The sequence below is a fragment of the Ambystoma mexicanum genome, chromosome 10, assembly GCF_040938575.1.
Source record: "Ambystoma mexicanum isolate Mex_15411 chromosome 10, UKY_AmexF1_1, whole genome shotgun sequence".
In the NCBI taxonomy this organism is placed as follows: domain Eukaryota; kingdom Metazoa; phylum Chordata; class Amphibia; order Caudata; family Ambystomatidae; genus Ambystoma; species Ambystoma mexicanum.
Window position 1 is genome coordinate 688065290 of NC_090932.1, and position 15539 is coordinate 688080828.

At 49.8% G+C, this 15539-nt stretch overlaps 1 protein-coding gene across 1 annotated transcript in view; it reads right to left on the reverse strand.

Annotated features, from left to right (window-relative positions):
* The window catches only part of LOC138491650 (vitamin K-dependent protein S-like), a 313966-nt gene extending 303300 nt beyond the window's left edge, over positions 1 to 10666 (reverse strand). The window contains exon 1 of the mRNA XM_069618286.1: positions 10059 to 10666. Within this exon, the coding sequence (XP_069474387.1) occupies positions 10059 to 10157 (99 nt within the window). The 5' untranslated portion in view covers positions 10158 to 10666. The remainder of the gene's footprint in view (positions 1 to 10058) is intronic.
* Positions 10667 to 15539: the final 4873 nt, after the last annotated feature.

Genomic DNA, 15539 nt, shown 5'->3' on the forward strand with positions numbered 1-15539 from the left:
CGAAGTTCTTTTCCAAACTAGACTTGAGAGCGGGCTATCATCAGGTGGTCCTGCACCCCGAGTCCCGCTACATAACAACATTTACTACTCATCGGGGGCTTTACCGCTACAAGAGGTTGAGTTTCGGGGTGTCCTCCGCGGCGGAGGTCTTCCAAAACATCATAAGAGGGGCATTAGCGGATCTGGATGGAGTCTTTAACATCAGTGACGACATTTTGGTGTATGCGAAATCGGAGACGGAGCATCTGGCACGCCTGGCCAAGACCTTTGAACGACTACGCTCGCTGGGCCTCACCCTGCACAAGGACAAGTGCGAGTTTCTGAAAACAACGATCGAATTCTTTGGGTTCGTTTTCAAGGCGGATGGGGTGTCGCCGGATCCCCGCAAAGTGAAGGACATAAAAGAGGCGCGTCCTCCAGAGAATGTCGTAGAGGTGAGGAGTTTTCTGGGCATGGTTACTTACTGTGGCCGTTTCATTAGGAACCTGGCATCCCGCTCAGAGCCATTGAGATCGCTCACGAAGAAGGACGTCACCTGGCACTGGGGCCCCCTTGAGCAGGCGGCATTCGACGACATAAAAGGGGCGTTGGCGGCGGAAGACACCATGGCGTTCTACGACCCGAGCCTGCAGACGGAGATCGTGGTGGACGCCAGCCCGTACGGACTGGGGGCGGTTCTCACACAAGTGGGGAATGATCAGGAAGTTCGACCCATAGCATATGCCAGTAAAGCGCTTTCCGACACCGAGCAAAGATACTCTCAGATTGAGAGGGAAGCCCTGGCGGTGCTGTGGGGTTGCCGACATTTCCGCCTCTACATTCTGGGGCGCCCAGTGACTGTGGTCACGGACCACAAGCCGTTGTTGCCGATCATGGCGGGCTCATCATCCCGTCCACCAGTGAGAATTGAGCGCTGGATGCTCGCTTTGCTCGAGTATGGAGTGTCATTGATATATCGTCCCGGGGCTAACAACACGGCGGACTACCTCTCTCGACACCCCAGAGGGGACTCGCAGGACTCTGCATCCGCGGAGGAGGCCGACGAGCACGTCCGCCTAGTCGTGGAGACGGCCACCCCAAACTCCATGCAGGTGGAGGAGCTCGAGGTCGCATCAAAAGGCGACGAATGTTTCGCGATCCTGAAGGAAGCCATGCAGAGGGGCACCTGGAAGACGGTGCTGGAGGCTGTGGAACGCAGGACATGTGAAGCCAGAGTGGCCCTCGAGCAGTTGTGGAGAGTGAGAGAAGAACTGACATTCTCGGAGTCGGGGCTGCTACTGAGGGGTGAGAGAATCGTGATACCCCAGGCCAAAGTTGCACAGGTCATCGCACTGGCGCACCAGGGTCACCAAGGCGCGCCCAAAACCAAAGCTCGCCTCCGTCAGAAAGTGTGGTTCCCGGAACTCGAACGGAAGGTGGAAGCGTTTGTGGCGTCGTGCGTATGGTGTCAGGCTGCAGCACCGGCCCAACGAGAACCATCCATCGAAGCGATGCCCAGGGGGACTCGGCCATGGGAAGTGGTGCACGCAGACTCCGGGTCCACGTCGAGGGGCACTCATTTCCTGGTTGTGGTGGACGAGTGGTCTCGATACCCAGAGGTCGAGTTCATAGAGTCTGTCGCGTTTGGAAACGTGGTGGTGGCGCTGGAGAAGATCTTTGCCACCCATGGCCTACCCTCTGTGCTGTGCTCTGACAACGGGGCACCATTCCAGGGCGAGAGCTTTGCCGAGCTCATGAGGGAATATGGCATTCAACACCGGCGGGTCACCCCACTGTGGCCTCGGGCCAACGGGGAGGCCGAGCGCATGATGCGCACCCTCAACAAGGTATTCAGGATCGCCCATGGCAAGGGCGAGTGCTTGCAGAGGGCCCTATACGTTTTCCTGCGGGGATACCGGACCACACCTCACACGTCCACTGGTGTGGCCCCGGCGGAGGCGCTGTTCCAGAGGTGCCCGAGAGACGTCATACCGGAGGTGGGGGACAGGGACCCTGCCGTCATTGACAATGAACAGGTTGAAGAGGAAAGACGAATCAGGACACAGATGGAAAACATCCGGAGGGGCCTCAGACCCCCACACATCGCACTGGGAGATGAGGTGCTGGTGAGGAATCGCCACCCACATGGAAAGCTGTCCCTCACGTATGAACCCGCTCCCTTAGATGTCGTGGCGGTCAAGGGTTCTATGGTAACAGCCTCTGACGGGACATCGTCTGTAACCAGGAATGCCTCGTTCTTCAGGAGAATTGGCGACCCCAGGGTGGACAGCCCGGACAACCGAGAGGGTGAAGGTGCCTTGGATGAAGGTGGGGGAGAAGGACCCGCTGTGGATTCTCCCGCTCGAGGCAGACCCGGTCAAGAGACACCGGCCAGGGACGCTGGCAGGAGGTACCCCCTGAGAACAGGGCGTTGGAAACCTGCCCGTCTCACAGACTATATTACGGACTGAGCTGGCATGGCTGACCGGGGTTAAATGGTCAGGTCAAGACAGGTACCCGCGGGGGATCCAGGGTGGCTGTGAATAAATGGGGGTTCGTTTGGGGAACTGATAGAGTGGTGTGTTTATAAATGTGTGATAGTTTAGTCCCTCCTGTTTCCAATTTGTTGTTATGGAAAAGGAGGAGTGTGGCGTTGCCCTTTAAGGGTACGCACGCGACGGAGTGACGTGCACTCCGTCGCGTGCGCTGTTAAATAAACGGGGCGTTCCTGGTGACATCACAATCACCGGGGAGCCCACACTGGAAGCACTCCTGTCTCCGTGTCTCTCTGTCACGGGGGGTGGGGGGCTCACGGACGGCGGCACCCTGCCCCTATGTGCGCATTAAAACACACATCATACACAGTCACAGATGGATGATGTACAGTGGAGGCTGGTGAATTTCTGAACTGAAGAGACTTAAATGTTTGTGTCAATTATGCAGGATCGACAGAGCACAGTGAGGGTGCCCAAACAAGGGTTATTTGAGGGGGTTTCTCACTCGCAAGAAAAGGTTTGAAACATTAGGTTACAATTATGCATTTTACAGCACTTTCTATGTATAATTGGGTAGGAATCCATACAGTTTGCAATTGCTTTTGTATGGAAGGACACGGAAAAACCCAATAGTTGCAAGTCACCAACCGTGCACAGGACAGTTTTCCAATACATTTCATGCAACCGTTGCACAAAACATATGCTAGTATAAAAAGATATATTCATGCTGGTTGTTCCCACACAACATATGCTAGTATAGAGATATTTTCATGCTGGTTGTTCCCTTGTGGTCCATGCAGGCTGCACCAATATATGCCATTATTACCATGTACGCACTCCCTGCCAGTAAACATGCCATGCCACAGAAAGTATGCCCAGGCTGACTGTGCACCATAAGTGTTATTACTGGATCAACTGGCCTAAATTCAATGTATGCCAATTTAGCAAAGTAGTAGGTTTGCTTTAACCTTGATGCATAGTCCTGTGCAACATGGGTAAAGCAAAACAAGCATTGGCAATCCTAACACTTTGGGCTTTCATGTAGGCATGGTAAAGGCACTGCTGTATTGGCATTAACTGGCCGTTGATGGTAGCAGGTGCAAACTGGTTTGAGTACCTGAGCATTTAATAGCAGTGCCTGGCAAATGCCTAATACTTATGCACAATCCAAAACTGTTGGCTTTGCCAATGTTTGTTTTTAACAGCACTTCAGTGAAAGACACGTAGGGTGCAACACCATTGAGCTGATCGGGCTTTAGCCCCCTCCCGAAATGTTGGGTTTTGGTGACTCGACCTGGCTGAATGGGCAGAGTCAGCCCCTGGCAAGGGAAGGCTGAAGCCCTCCCACTTTGAGGCAGAAGGCCTCTTTTGATGTGTCGCCAGCCTGTAGCTCTCGTTATGGAGCGGCAGCCGCATCAAACATGCAGAGCACAAATGCCTATCCATGCAATATCAGCAGGCTCACTTTGATAAGGACAAAGTCTTAACTTCTGGTCTCAGCTTTTAGATGGCCCACCTCTCCAGAGATTAGCATAGCATTATGAAAGTAAAGAGCCACTGAATTGGGGTGAAAGGTACGTCTAGTGGCCAAAGGGAAGGTGAGCTAGCTATTCAGCTTCCTAGCTGGCCTCAGGGTATTGGGAGGGAAGTGAGAGCAGGACTGGTTGACGATGTGTCAGGGCTGGTGGGGGCCCATTTCTTTGCGATGTTTGTGGGGCACCCCAGGCCTTACAGATTGGAAAAATAGGCCAAGGCACCTGTGGAGTGCTTAAATCAACAAAGAAGTCAAAATAATACAGTGAGGTGGTTAAAAGCTGCAGATTATCAGTAGGTGTCATAAGACTGCCAACATGGGGGCAGCTGCTTGGGGGCCATTTTCAACTGAAAAAGCTGAAAGACCCAGACACCATCCCTCAGTGGGGAGACCGACAGCGCAATGGGTTTATTGGCCCCACATTGGCACCACTTACTATCTGCTTTCAAAACTTCATCCAGCCCATGCCGGGCTGACCAACAGAGCCGTGGCCAGACGGAACAAGACAGACATTAAACGGGGCCTGGGCTTCACTGTTAACAAAGGCCCTGAAATTTCTAATATAAAACATTTCACTGTTAGCACCTGCATTCATAAACATACATGTTTAGGTAATGGAAATTGTGATGTGGGGTTAGCACTTGCATGCCAGGGGAGTGATTAGAAGGGAAGTGGTAACATGAGACATCTCATTCTCACAAAGGTCCTTAAGTGTGGCGTTTCAGAAATTAGGGCGAGAGTTAACTGTTTGTAACATTGAAGCCTTGTCAGAATAGTCTCATTCGAATGTGGAAAGATGTTAGATGTGCCCACACACGTAAGTTTTCCCCTCCCCCACAGGCTCTGAAGTTAGCGCCCCTCCCAACATTTGAAGTGTTATCCCACCCCGTCACTCCCCCAAATTTTAGCCTACGTGCACCTCTGATGCCATGACCCCACCCCTTAACTAAGTGGCCCGCAGGTCTGCTAAATTTAGGGGTGGGTGCTAGCGCACACACTTGCATATAACACTTTCACCCATGCATAGCATCCACCAGTCACACAACTCCTTGCATGCACACATACATAAAACCAAATATAGCATTGACACCAACATAAACACCAACATTACAAGCACACAGTCATGCACTTATACATACTCGTTTAATTTAAATACACATATAGACTATATATATATATATATATATACACACACATTTAAATTAAAATAAAAGACACCTTACCTCCATGCACCCTTGAAAAGCCCCTGCGCAGCCACGGTGGACCGGATGGCCCTCACTCCGACACGTAGACATGCTGCCTAACCGGAGAGGAATCCTCTCCCATCATTCAGCGTGGTCAAGCTGAGAAACGTGAACACACTGACTGACAGGAGAGGCGTCCTCTCTTGTCATTCAACATGTCCACGTTGTCAGCTGAATAACGGGAGGCAGCAGAGCTCACTTCTGAGCCCTGCTATCTCCCATTATTTTGCCGTTTGTTGCGACTTCGCAACAAACAGCAAAATCATTGCAGGGGCAGAAAGCAGACAGCACAGTCCCCTGTGTGAATAAAGGACACAGGTCGACTGTGCTGCCTTCTCCCCAGGAGAGTGGGCCGCGAGGCCCCCCGCAAGAGCGAGGCCCGGGACAGTTTGCCCATCCTGCCCCCCCCCTCGTGACGGCCCTGCCAATGCCCCCATTTGCGCTGTGACTCTTTCCCCTCCATTTGCACTGCCACCCCTTCCTTCAAATGTTGTACAATGCGCCGGCGTACTGTTGCTGGCCTAGCTTTTATCCATTGGAGTTTTTTATTCTCACTCATGTTGCCATTCATTTCTTATTCCCCACCTCCCCCCCACAGCGTTTCCCTCGCCCCCCCTAACCGGCACTGCCCTTCACTCTCTTCCATGCTGTCATTTCTTCTTTCCTGTGCTGTCAGTCTTCAATCCTTCCCTCCATGCTAAAGGTAAAATGCAATAAACAACTACAAGTGCCAAGTCTATGGTCATTGCCAATGCTTACATTGTACACTTTTAGCCCATTCCTGGCTGTACTTGCTGGAGATAAGAGCAAATGTATTCCCAGTTCTGTTTGTAGGTAGCACCTTTTCTGGCATGCAGTGGGTGCAATCTGCACATTTTGCTTGCCTGGTGAAGCAAGGAATCTGCCTGCACATTGTGCACCCCGCATGAGCTTATTGCAAGAGCAGATGGCGCCATTTTGCCTCACTTGCAGCCTGCACCTTTCAAACGTTCCTAATTGTAGATCAGAAGGCCTGAACACACGCCTCATGTTTTCTGCAGATAATTGCCCATGATATCATGTGCCAACATAGGGCCTGATTCATGGAAGTGTTTTATAATGGCATACTCCCATAGGGAAACGTTCTGTGAATCTGGCCCATCGTGTACTGTCAGAGATTTAAATGGCCCTTCCTAACCGGCCCTCAGAACTGCACTTCTCATTTTTGACATGTTTGGGAACTGGAACTTCTCCAAGCTGAAGCGGAGTACCATTACTCAGCTGTGGTACAAGGGGACAATTCAAGCATGCACCACAAAGAAAGACTGCGCTTTTCCCCCCTCCCTCATCCTCTCTTCCCACCCTCAGTGGCCATGCCCCTTTCTGGCCCCCACCCTGCAGAACAATGCATGCCACACGCAGCTCCAGAGCCGCCAGTGTGCTCGCCGTGCATGCAACCCAATGTGGCTAATTGGGCTCTCCCAGTTACTCACGTGGAGGTAGGGAGGGGGCGCTCTAGAGCTTTCATGAAGAAGACGCATTGGTGATGACAGAGTTCGGGGTACCCCTGCAAGGCATCACCTGACAAGTACTTTAACACTGCCTTTTCTAATATGTAAAGGTTTAGGTCCGCGTCCCCAACCTTTTGTGCGCAGTGAGCAAAATGTGCATATATCAAATGAAACGGTGGGCAACATCAATTTTTCGACAGAACATATCGGCGGCGCTCAGTAGGTGGACAAATGATTGCAATGCAAATTAGAAATGCAATAAAGTTGAGATTGCTTAGAAAACATTTTAATTTGCAGTACTTAATAGCCATCTAGACCACATGTTACTCTAGTAGGTGATTGGAACTGCGATGTGGCATGTCGGACAAAGCCCATACACCACTGAAGAGACCTACACAATGAGTCCCTCCTTACTAGACAATAAAAGGGGGCAGCACAAAAATGAAACTTCCCTTTTAAAGCTTATCCAGGATGTTTTCGAGTTTGACATGCAAATAAAAAAAGGTTTGTATGTGGATGTTCCAAAAGAGTAGGAACGAACAGCTTCCGTTCCTGGATGAGCTCAAACTCAAGACCCTTTCCGGGGTTCCAAACAATATTCAAATCAATTAACTTGCTTTCATATATTAAATTTGCTTCTAAATCATACGTTCACGATTCCTTGTGTGATTTTTCAAATATCGTTATTTATTCCTGACTCGTCAGTGTCACATAATATCAGCCAATGCCATTTGGACATCCGTCCATCATCAGGGCTATTAACACTGCTGCTTTTTCATCAATATGGATCCCATTATCACAACATCATACGTTAATGTAATTCATTCCCAATTCATCATGTTTGAGTAAAATTCAACAAAAATCAAAATAAGTAAATTGCACATACCCAATGATTGTTGCAGTCCAAGGTAATATTTAGAATAAAACGAAAAAAACGAAAAAAAGAGAAGAATTCATTGTAACTCATTATCTCATCATCTGACCACTGTATTAAAGTATATAAATACGGCTTCGGTTCACTACCTGGTCGTCTTTTATCATCCAGAGTGTGTTCATTGGCTGATATTATGTGACACTGACGAGTCAGGAATAAATAACGATATTTGAAAAATCACACAAGGAATCGTGAACTTATGATTTAGAAGCAAATTTAATATATGAAAGCGAGTTAATTGATTTGAATATTGTTTGGAACCCCGGAAAGGGTCTTGCGATTGAGCTATCCAGGAACGGAAGCTGTTCGTTCCTACTCTTTTGGATTATGCTATAACCTTGTGCCTAGGCTAAAGGGTGAGCTCCCATACAAAGTGTGAGAAATAACTGAATCGGTGAACTACCCAAAAGACTTAGCAGTGCCCACCCTACCCCAAAATCTTGTATGTGGATGTTCACATTATCTTAACACCATGCTTTAAAAAAAGGTGGAAGTCTGCATCAAACAATTACTTTCAGCAAGTGACCTTATGACAAAATTGATGTTCTTGTGTGTCTCAGTGATGAAAATGAAGAGGTGTAAAACAGGACATTTTTCAGGCTTGTGTTTCTTTGCATTCTCTGACCAATTGTCTTCCATGTATAATGTGTAAAATAAAGCTACAATGACACTTTTCGCTTTACATGGTTCTACACATATGTACACATTAGTAGGTTGCTTTACTATGTGATGTGGGTAGTTTGCATGCAAACTCTATAAGATTGTGTTCTCGAAACCCAAAACCTAAATATGTGTACTATCTAGAGCTCAAAAGGTATGTGGCCATCTGGCAAAATTGCACAGTGGGTTAAAAGCTTAGTGTCATTGCTCAAAGAAAATGTGCGATCCTGGGCAAACGGTTTAATCTCACAGTGACTTATCTGCACACTCTCAAAGCCTGACAACTTTTGAACATCAGTCACAATAAGGGCGCCAAAGCAGGGCAAAATCGGTCTGTGATTGATGAGCGCCTTTGAGGGATGGCTGCATCAGGCTGACAGAATGACATTTAAAGTTAATGCCTGAAGAGTAAACCATGGGCTGAGATGTTGGTTGGAATCACTGCCTGTGGTTTCGGAGTGTCACGCTCCCAGCGCCCACGTTCAGAAAAACAAGAGTCACTTACACAGCGTTAAAGAGTATGTGAGAACATGACTGCAGTGGGTGGATGCGGAGAGAGACAGAGAACGAGGCACACTGGTAAGACATGAAGAGAGACACACAGAACTACACAAATGGAGAGGGACACCGGTCTGACATTAATAGACACGGAAGAGCCCTGGCAGAGCCACAAAGCGAGAGAAATGTTTGAAAGACTGGGCCCCGGCTCACTTAAAGCCTAGAATGGTGAATTCCTGCACCTTGTTTTTCCTATTTAGAGCACTGGTACTGATCGTGCATTTTTAGTGCATTTGTTACTCGAAGCAAAGCAGTAACAGTGTGAGGAGCGAGGGTCCACTTTCCGTTTCTGTCTCGTTCGCCTTCGGTGGAAGTTTAGCATGCGTGCCATTTTGAGTGCGAGCTTTATTCTCCACGGGCATAGGCTCTGACTGCATTCTGCATGCACCACAGCCTACCTTGACTGAAACACTTTAAAATGGCTGCACATAAATCATAAAAAGAAAATCACATAATGCGTTCAGGTGTGCATCGTGGTTTCAGCCCCAAAAAATGACTACGTGTGGTAACATGATATGATTGGGTATTTATAAATCGCTTAATACCACCCAGAGGTTTCTAAGCGCGGACCCGGGGATCGAACCCGCGTTGCCCCGTGTCGTCTTGCTTCCAAAGCGAGCAGCTGATCTATCCTCCCGCGGTGGCAATTTACATTGTGATGGTACCTCGGGCATGTGTAGAGTGGTAGGGTGTAAAGACGGGGTGGCAATGGGTCATTGCCCCCGTAAAAAAACGAAGCAAGCCTTTCAGGTACATTTACAAATAGAAAACACACATGACAGGAACATCCTCACATGTGCGCCCTCTTTTCAGAATACAACCAATAACCCTTTCAAATACAAGCAACGCAAAAAGCGAATGAGCGGATCGAGAATACACATTTGAATAGTAAAACACACAATGAACAAAACATACCCTTTTATAATTGTAACCTTTTTTCACGAATTCATTTTGAACACAAAGCGCCAAAGCACGTTCTGAATACTCACAAGGCATAGTAGGTTCGTCCATTCCTTCATATTGGTGTATTTTTAATGTGCTTTCAATCTCATGTTCCCTCCCTGTTGCCCTGTGGGCGCTTTGAAACAGAATGTATTTGCTGTATAAGCGGCTAAATAAATAAATAAAGCCGCCACATTGGGACTGACCAGCGGGAGCGCTTACCTTTTCCGGTTCAAGGCCTGGATTCACGGCGCTTTCTTCTGAAAGGGCCCAATGCTGCAATAAAATAAGGAAAGTCAGGGTGGTCCGTCTGGTCATCATCTTTCTTTCCCCCACCCCAAAAGCTGCTGTTGTGGCTTCCTTTCTTGCGCCTCCTCTGCTCGCCCTGGGAAGTGCGGAGGCGTCGGAAGGATGACTGAGGGATCTGCTCGGCGCATCCCGTTTTATCAGAGGAGGCCGGCTTTGGCCTTGGTTTAACTTCACGATCGCCTTCGGCTGCCTTCCAACAATGTCAGTCTAAGAGCAGACTTTTTTCAGCAAAGGTCATCGTGAATGCTGCTCGGGGGAGGCCGGTTCTACAGGGAGTAAACCGAGACAAGGCTACACTGCAGCAAAGGAGTGCCAGGCACCCTGGGCGAACAGGGCTCTGCTACTGCAAGGCTTGTACGACTGGGGCCTAGTGCAAATGTAGGGTAGTGTGTAAGTGTTGGGTAAATGAATGGACCGAGCTGTAGCTTTACAAAACAACCTGAGAGGAGGGACAAACGAGAACGGTCGCCACTGGCCATGAGGCGGACACCCGGGTAGCAGTGCTGGCACTGGGCCGGTTTCCGGATCCGGCAACAAATCTCTCCCCATATCTCGCTCCCAGATTCAGGGAAATCCATTGACACTTATTTTCCTCTCGCTTTGCCGGGATTCGAATCTTATTCGTTGAGATCAAGGGACAAACACACACTTAACATCAAGGCCAATAGAGGCTCTGGTAAGGACACCTGTGTGTTAAGGCCGCTCGCACGGCCTTGCGCTACGGTAGCCCCCCGACCCCCACAGAGTGACACACACACGTGTATTCTGTCCGGGCTCCACCTGCGCACTGTCACCCATGCTTGGGACTGCCCCATTTATTCCCTGCGACAGAGTTACGTCACTACATCCCTCCTTTTTCATAACAATGAATATAACAGGCACACATAACATGTTATTATTCTAAACATTTAACATTGGCATCTCTAAACTTCAAAACACTATACTCCAGCAGTCTGTGACTCATTCCAGTGCAATATTGATGACAGGTTAGTCCTCCAAAACATAGGCCTTAAAACGTGATGGACAGCATGAGGACTCCCTCTGTGGGTACCTCCTACCTGTGCGCCCTCAGGCTTTGTCCTCCTCCCCTGGGCTCGGATGTGCCACTCCTGACGGGCTCCAGGCTTGCTCCCGATATGGGCCACTCTCGCTCCGCACAGGGTTTAGATTGTAGGATGGTTGACACTAAGCCTCTTAAAGAAACTGGAGTTGCTGGTCACCATCTTCCTCCCGTCTGAGGCAGTCACCATGGACCCTTTTACTCCTACAATGTCCAGTGGTTGCGGGTCACAGGGCAACGAGATCTTGCCTTCTGGGTGCCGGTTCCTGTCTAGCACCTCATCTCCCGGCGATATGTCGGGTGGTCACAACTTCCTCCAGATGTTCTCCCTCTCCTTTCGTCTCCTGCGGTCATCGGCCACATCCTCATCAAACATCCCTGATTCTCTGTCTGCACCGTCTGGCAGGAGACCACACGGGCACCTTAGGAACCTAACTTCTTCAGGGACAACTCCGGTGGACCTGTGTGGAGTGGCCCTATACTCCCTCGAAAATTGATTTAGTGCCTGATGCAGGGACTGCTCCGACCATTGACAATCCGGAACACTTTGTTTAGCTGTCCGCGTGAAATGTTCAGCTTCCACATTTGCTGTGTGCCACAGCAGAGAGATCTTCCTGTGATTGACTCTACACTCCCTCAGGAACATTGCAAAGCTCTCCCCTTGAAAAGGTGGGCCGTTGTTGGTGCATATCTCCTCCAGAAATCCATGACGCCGAAACATCTTTTCCACCACCGGTATTGCGTTCTGAATTGATGTCGACTTGATGACCTCCACCTCTGGATATCTGCTCCATTCATCAATGGCCACTAGGAAGTTCACATCTCTCCCTATCGAGCCAAAGTCCATGTGCACTACTTCCCACGGTTGGTCCCCCTGGGCATTGGCTCGATCTGGGGTTCCCTCTGCACGGGGGCTGCAGCCTGACACCACACACAATTCCTCACAAACTCATCAACCAGCAGTTCCAGATTGGGGAACCACACTTTCATCCTCAGTCTGGACTTGGTTTTGGCCGATCCCTGATGCTTGTCATGCCCTCTGCACACTCACCCGGCTTGGCTGCGTGTAGACGTGGGGCTCGGGTTCGGCGGTGGCGCAGGCCGCGGACCCCTTCCTTCTCTGCGTCTGCCCAGCTGCCGGACGGGTGCCATACGTTCAGGCACCCCTGGTGCTTTTTGCCCTGCTTGCGCTGGGGATTACTGTGGCGCCTTCGGGTGCGCAGGAGCCCTATCCTCCTTCATGGTCGGGAGATGGTACATCGCGGAAGGAGGTCGCATGACCAGAAAGGCGGTCAAGTGAGCAGGAAGCAGCTTCATGGAGAGCGGTCACGTGACCAGGAAAGCGGTCACATGACCAGGAAGTACAGGATAAAAGAGGTCCGGCCCTCGTAATCAGTGCTTATCAGCTGTTCTTACGGCATTTGGCGACTCTGGCTTCGACCTTTTGGATTCTGGACTTCGTTTTCTGGCTTGGTTTACTCTTGGTATTGTCCCTTGGATCTGGTGTATATTTGGACTGCCTACTCGAACTGCTCAGACCTTTGGATCTTGCTCTCTTGGAATGTTCTGGTTTTGCCCCTTGGACCTGGTTTATATTCGGACTGCCTACTTGAACTGCTCAGACCTTTGGATCTCTCCTGAATTACCTTTTTCTTACTCCTTTGGCCCTGGTATCAAAAGACTATCACATCTGGAATCAAGTACTTTATTATTCTTAGCATCACTTTGTGCTACTCTGAGACCACGCTGGACTCTGCGATATTGAGGTACCCTTTCATGTCCTCTACCCCAACCCGCAAAACCTTCAGGCGGAACAGTTAGGTTCAAGGCTGTCATCGGTCATCCCAAGGGTAGGTGTCTTTCTACCTGTCTGTTTATACTTAACTGTAGAGTCTCGGTACTTACCTGCTAACCTTGTGTTTTCCTTGCAGCCAGGGACCCAGTGTTCTCTGTTCCTGCCACCTGTGGCCCCAATAACCGGTCAGCGAGTTGTTTGCTCTTCTTTGACTGGTACTTGGGGACAGAGGTATACCAATCCACGTGGACCTCAGATCTTGACATGCCTGTGATGTGTCAGTGATATGACCGTGGCAACCAGCACCGATGGTATGAACATCTTCTGGCCCCTCAACAGCAGCCCTGACTCTGTGAAGGACAGCTCATTCCTCACTTTCCACAGCTGCTCTAGCATGGTCCTCGCCTCCTTTGTATGCTTGTCCAAACCCACCAGGGCATGGAATTTGGAACTCTGGATTCCACCACCAGCCTGACAAACTCCTCATCGTCCATCTCTCCTTTCTCAGACTCTGCCTCAAAGCTCCAAGGATGTCTGGACAGATAGCCAGCAGCGTTGGTGGCTCCTGGCCGATACACCAAGCAGACATCATACTCTAGTAGAGATGGCATCCACTGCTCGATTCGTGCTGGGGGCTTCGATGATGATCCCGCCAAGAGTGTCAACAATCGTTTATGATCAGTCACCACTGTTACCGGCCTCCCCAGTATATAGAGCCTGAAATGCGTGCACCCCCAGAGCACCGCCAGCACTTACCGCTCGATTTGGGAGTACCGTTGTTCCATGTCCGTCAGCGCTATGCTTGCGAATTCTACTGGCAGGATATCCCCTTTTTGAGTTCTGCTGGTTCAGCACCGCTCTAAGTCCAAAAGGGCTTGCATCGACTATGATCTCTGATGCCATGGCCTAGTTGAGAATGCCATGGTGCTCTCCGCCGTCAGGGCCAACTTGATCCCTTCAAATGCATTCTGTTCCAATGGGCCCTACTGCCATGTGCACTCTTTCTTCATCAGATTTCACAGGGGCTCCAACAGCGTCCCTAGATTCGGGATGAAGCATCCGCAGTATGTCACCATACCAAGGAAACCTCTCCCCTCCGTGACTCACTCTCGTGGTATGGCTTCTTTCATGTCCTTAACTTTCTTGTGGTCCGGTGATACTCCTCCTTGCATAAATATGAAGCCAAATAATTCAATCTTCTTGAAAATCTCTCATTTTTCCTGTTGGACAGTTAGTCCCAGCGACCGGATCCTCTCTAAAGTTTTTTCTAGTCTCTCCATATGCTCAGTTTCAGACTCGGCGAACACCAGAATGTCATCACTGATGTTGATCACTCTGGCCAGGTCAGCCAGCACTCTCTTTTGGAAGACCTCTGCGGCTGACGATACATAAAAACAGAGCCTCTTATATCTGTACAAGCCCCTGTGAGTTGTAAAGGTTATGATGTATCGCGGCTCGGGGTGCAGGAACACCTGATGATAGCCCGCTCTCAGGTCCAACTTGGAGAAGAACCTTGCCCCTTGAAACTCTGCATTGATGTCATCCAGGGTGGGCTTGAGGTGCCGTTCTCGCTTGATGGCCTTGTTGGGTAGGCGCATGTCCACACAAATCCGGAAGGACTCGGCTGTTTCGGCTTCCTTGCCACCACTAATGTATATACCAACGGGGTTGGCCACTCTACAGTCTCGATGATGTCCATTTCCACTAGGTGTTCTATCACCTTCTCTACCTGGCCCCTCAGATGAAACAGGACCCTCCTGTATTTGAGTGCCACAGGGTGAATGGATTCATCAATATGTAGCTTAACGGGATCACCTATCAGTTTACCCACGCCCACAAACACCTCTTCAAATTTCCACTGTAGTTCGTGGATGTCCTCCATATAGACCCCATATGTGAATCAGACCATCTTCAGGGTTTCTGTTGCGGCACAGCTTAACAGGGTGTCCTTGATGACATCAGTAATGAAGAATCACACTTTGATGGTGTTCAGCCCATGCCCCACTCTCGAGACGAAGGCCTCCTTTAGCGTCAGCGGTTGTTTGCCACCAAAAGTGAAAATCCTCACTTTCGCCTGTGCTAGGAGCAGGCGGGCCTGGCAGCCCCTCATAATGTTCCACAGCCATTATGCCCACAGAGGTGCCTGTGTCAATCAATACAATCAATACCAGGATCTCACATCCATCCACCGCACATCTCGGCTGCCTCTTCCTCTTGCTTTTCAAGTCACTGAGGCTGGAGATAAAAAACACGTCTTCCTCTTCATTCTCGGGGTCCGGATCATGAGCCGGCTAATCCTCGTCCTGATCCACCTAAGCAAGCCTCAGGAATATTTTCTGAGCAAACATGCCCATTTTGGCAGGGCCTCGTAGTGTGACGACCGGCCTGGGGTTTTGCAATGCATGCAAAGGGATCTACTGACCCACATCTCCCACACAAACGCCCTTTGGTCAGGCAAAGAGCCGCATGCGGGAGGTCATAACCGCACAGTATCCATTGAGCAGGTGTTTCTGGCCCCCTGTCCTTTGTGGGGCCCATG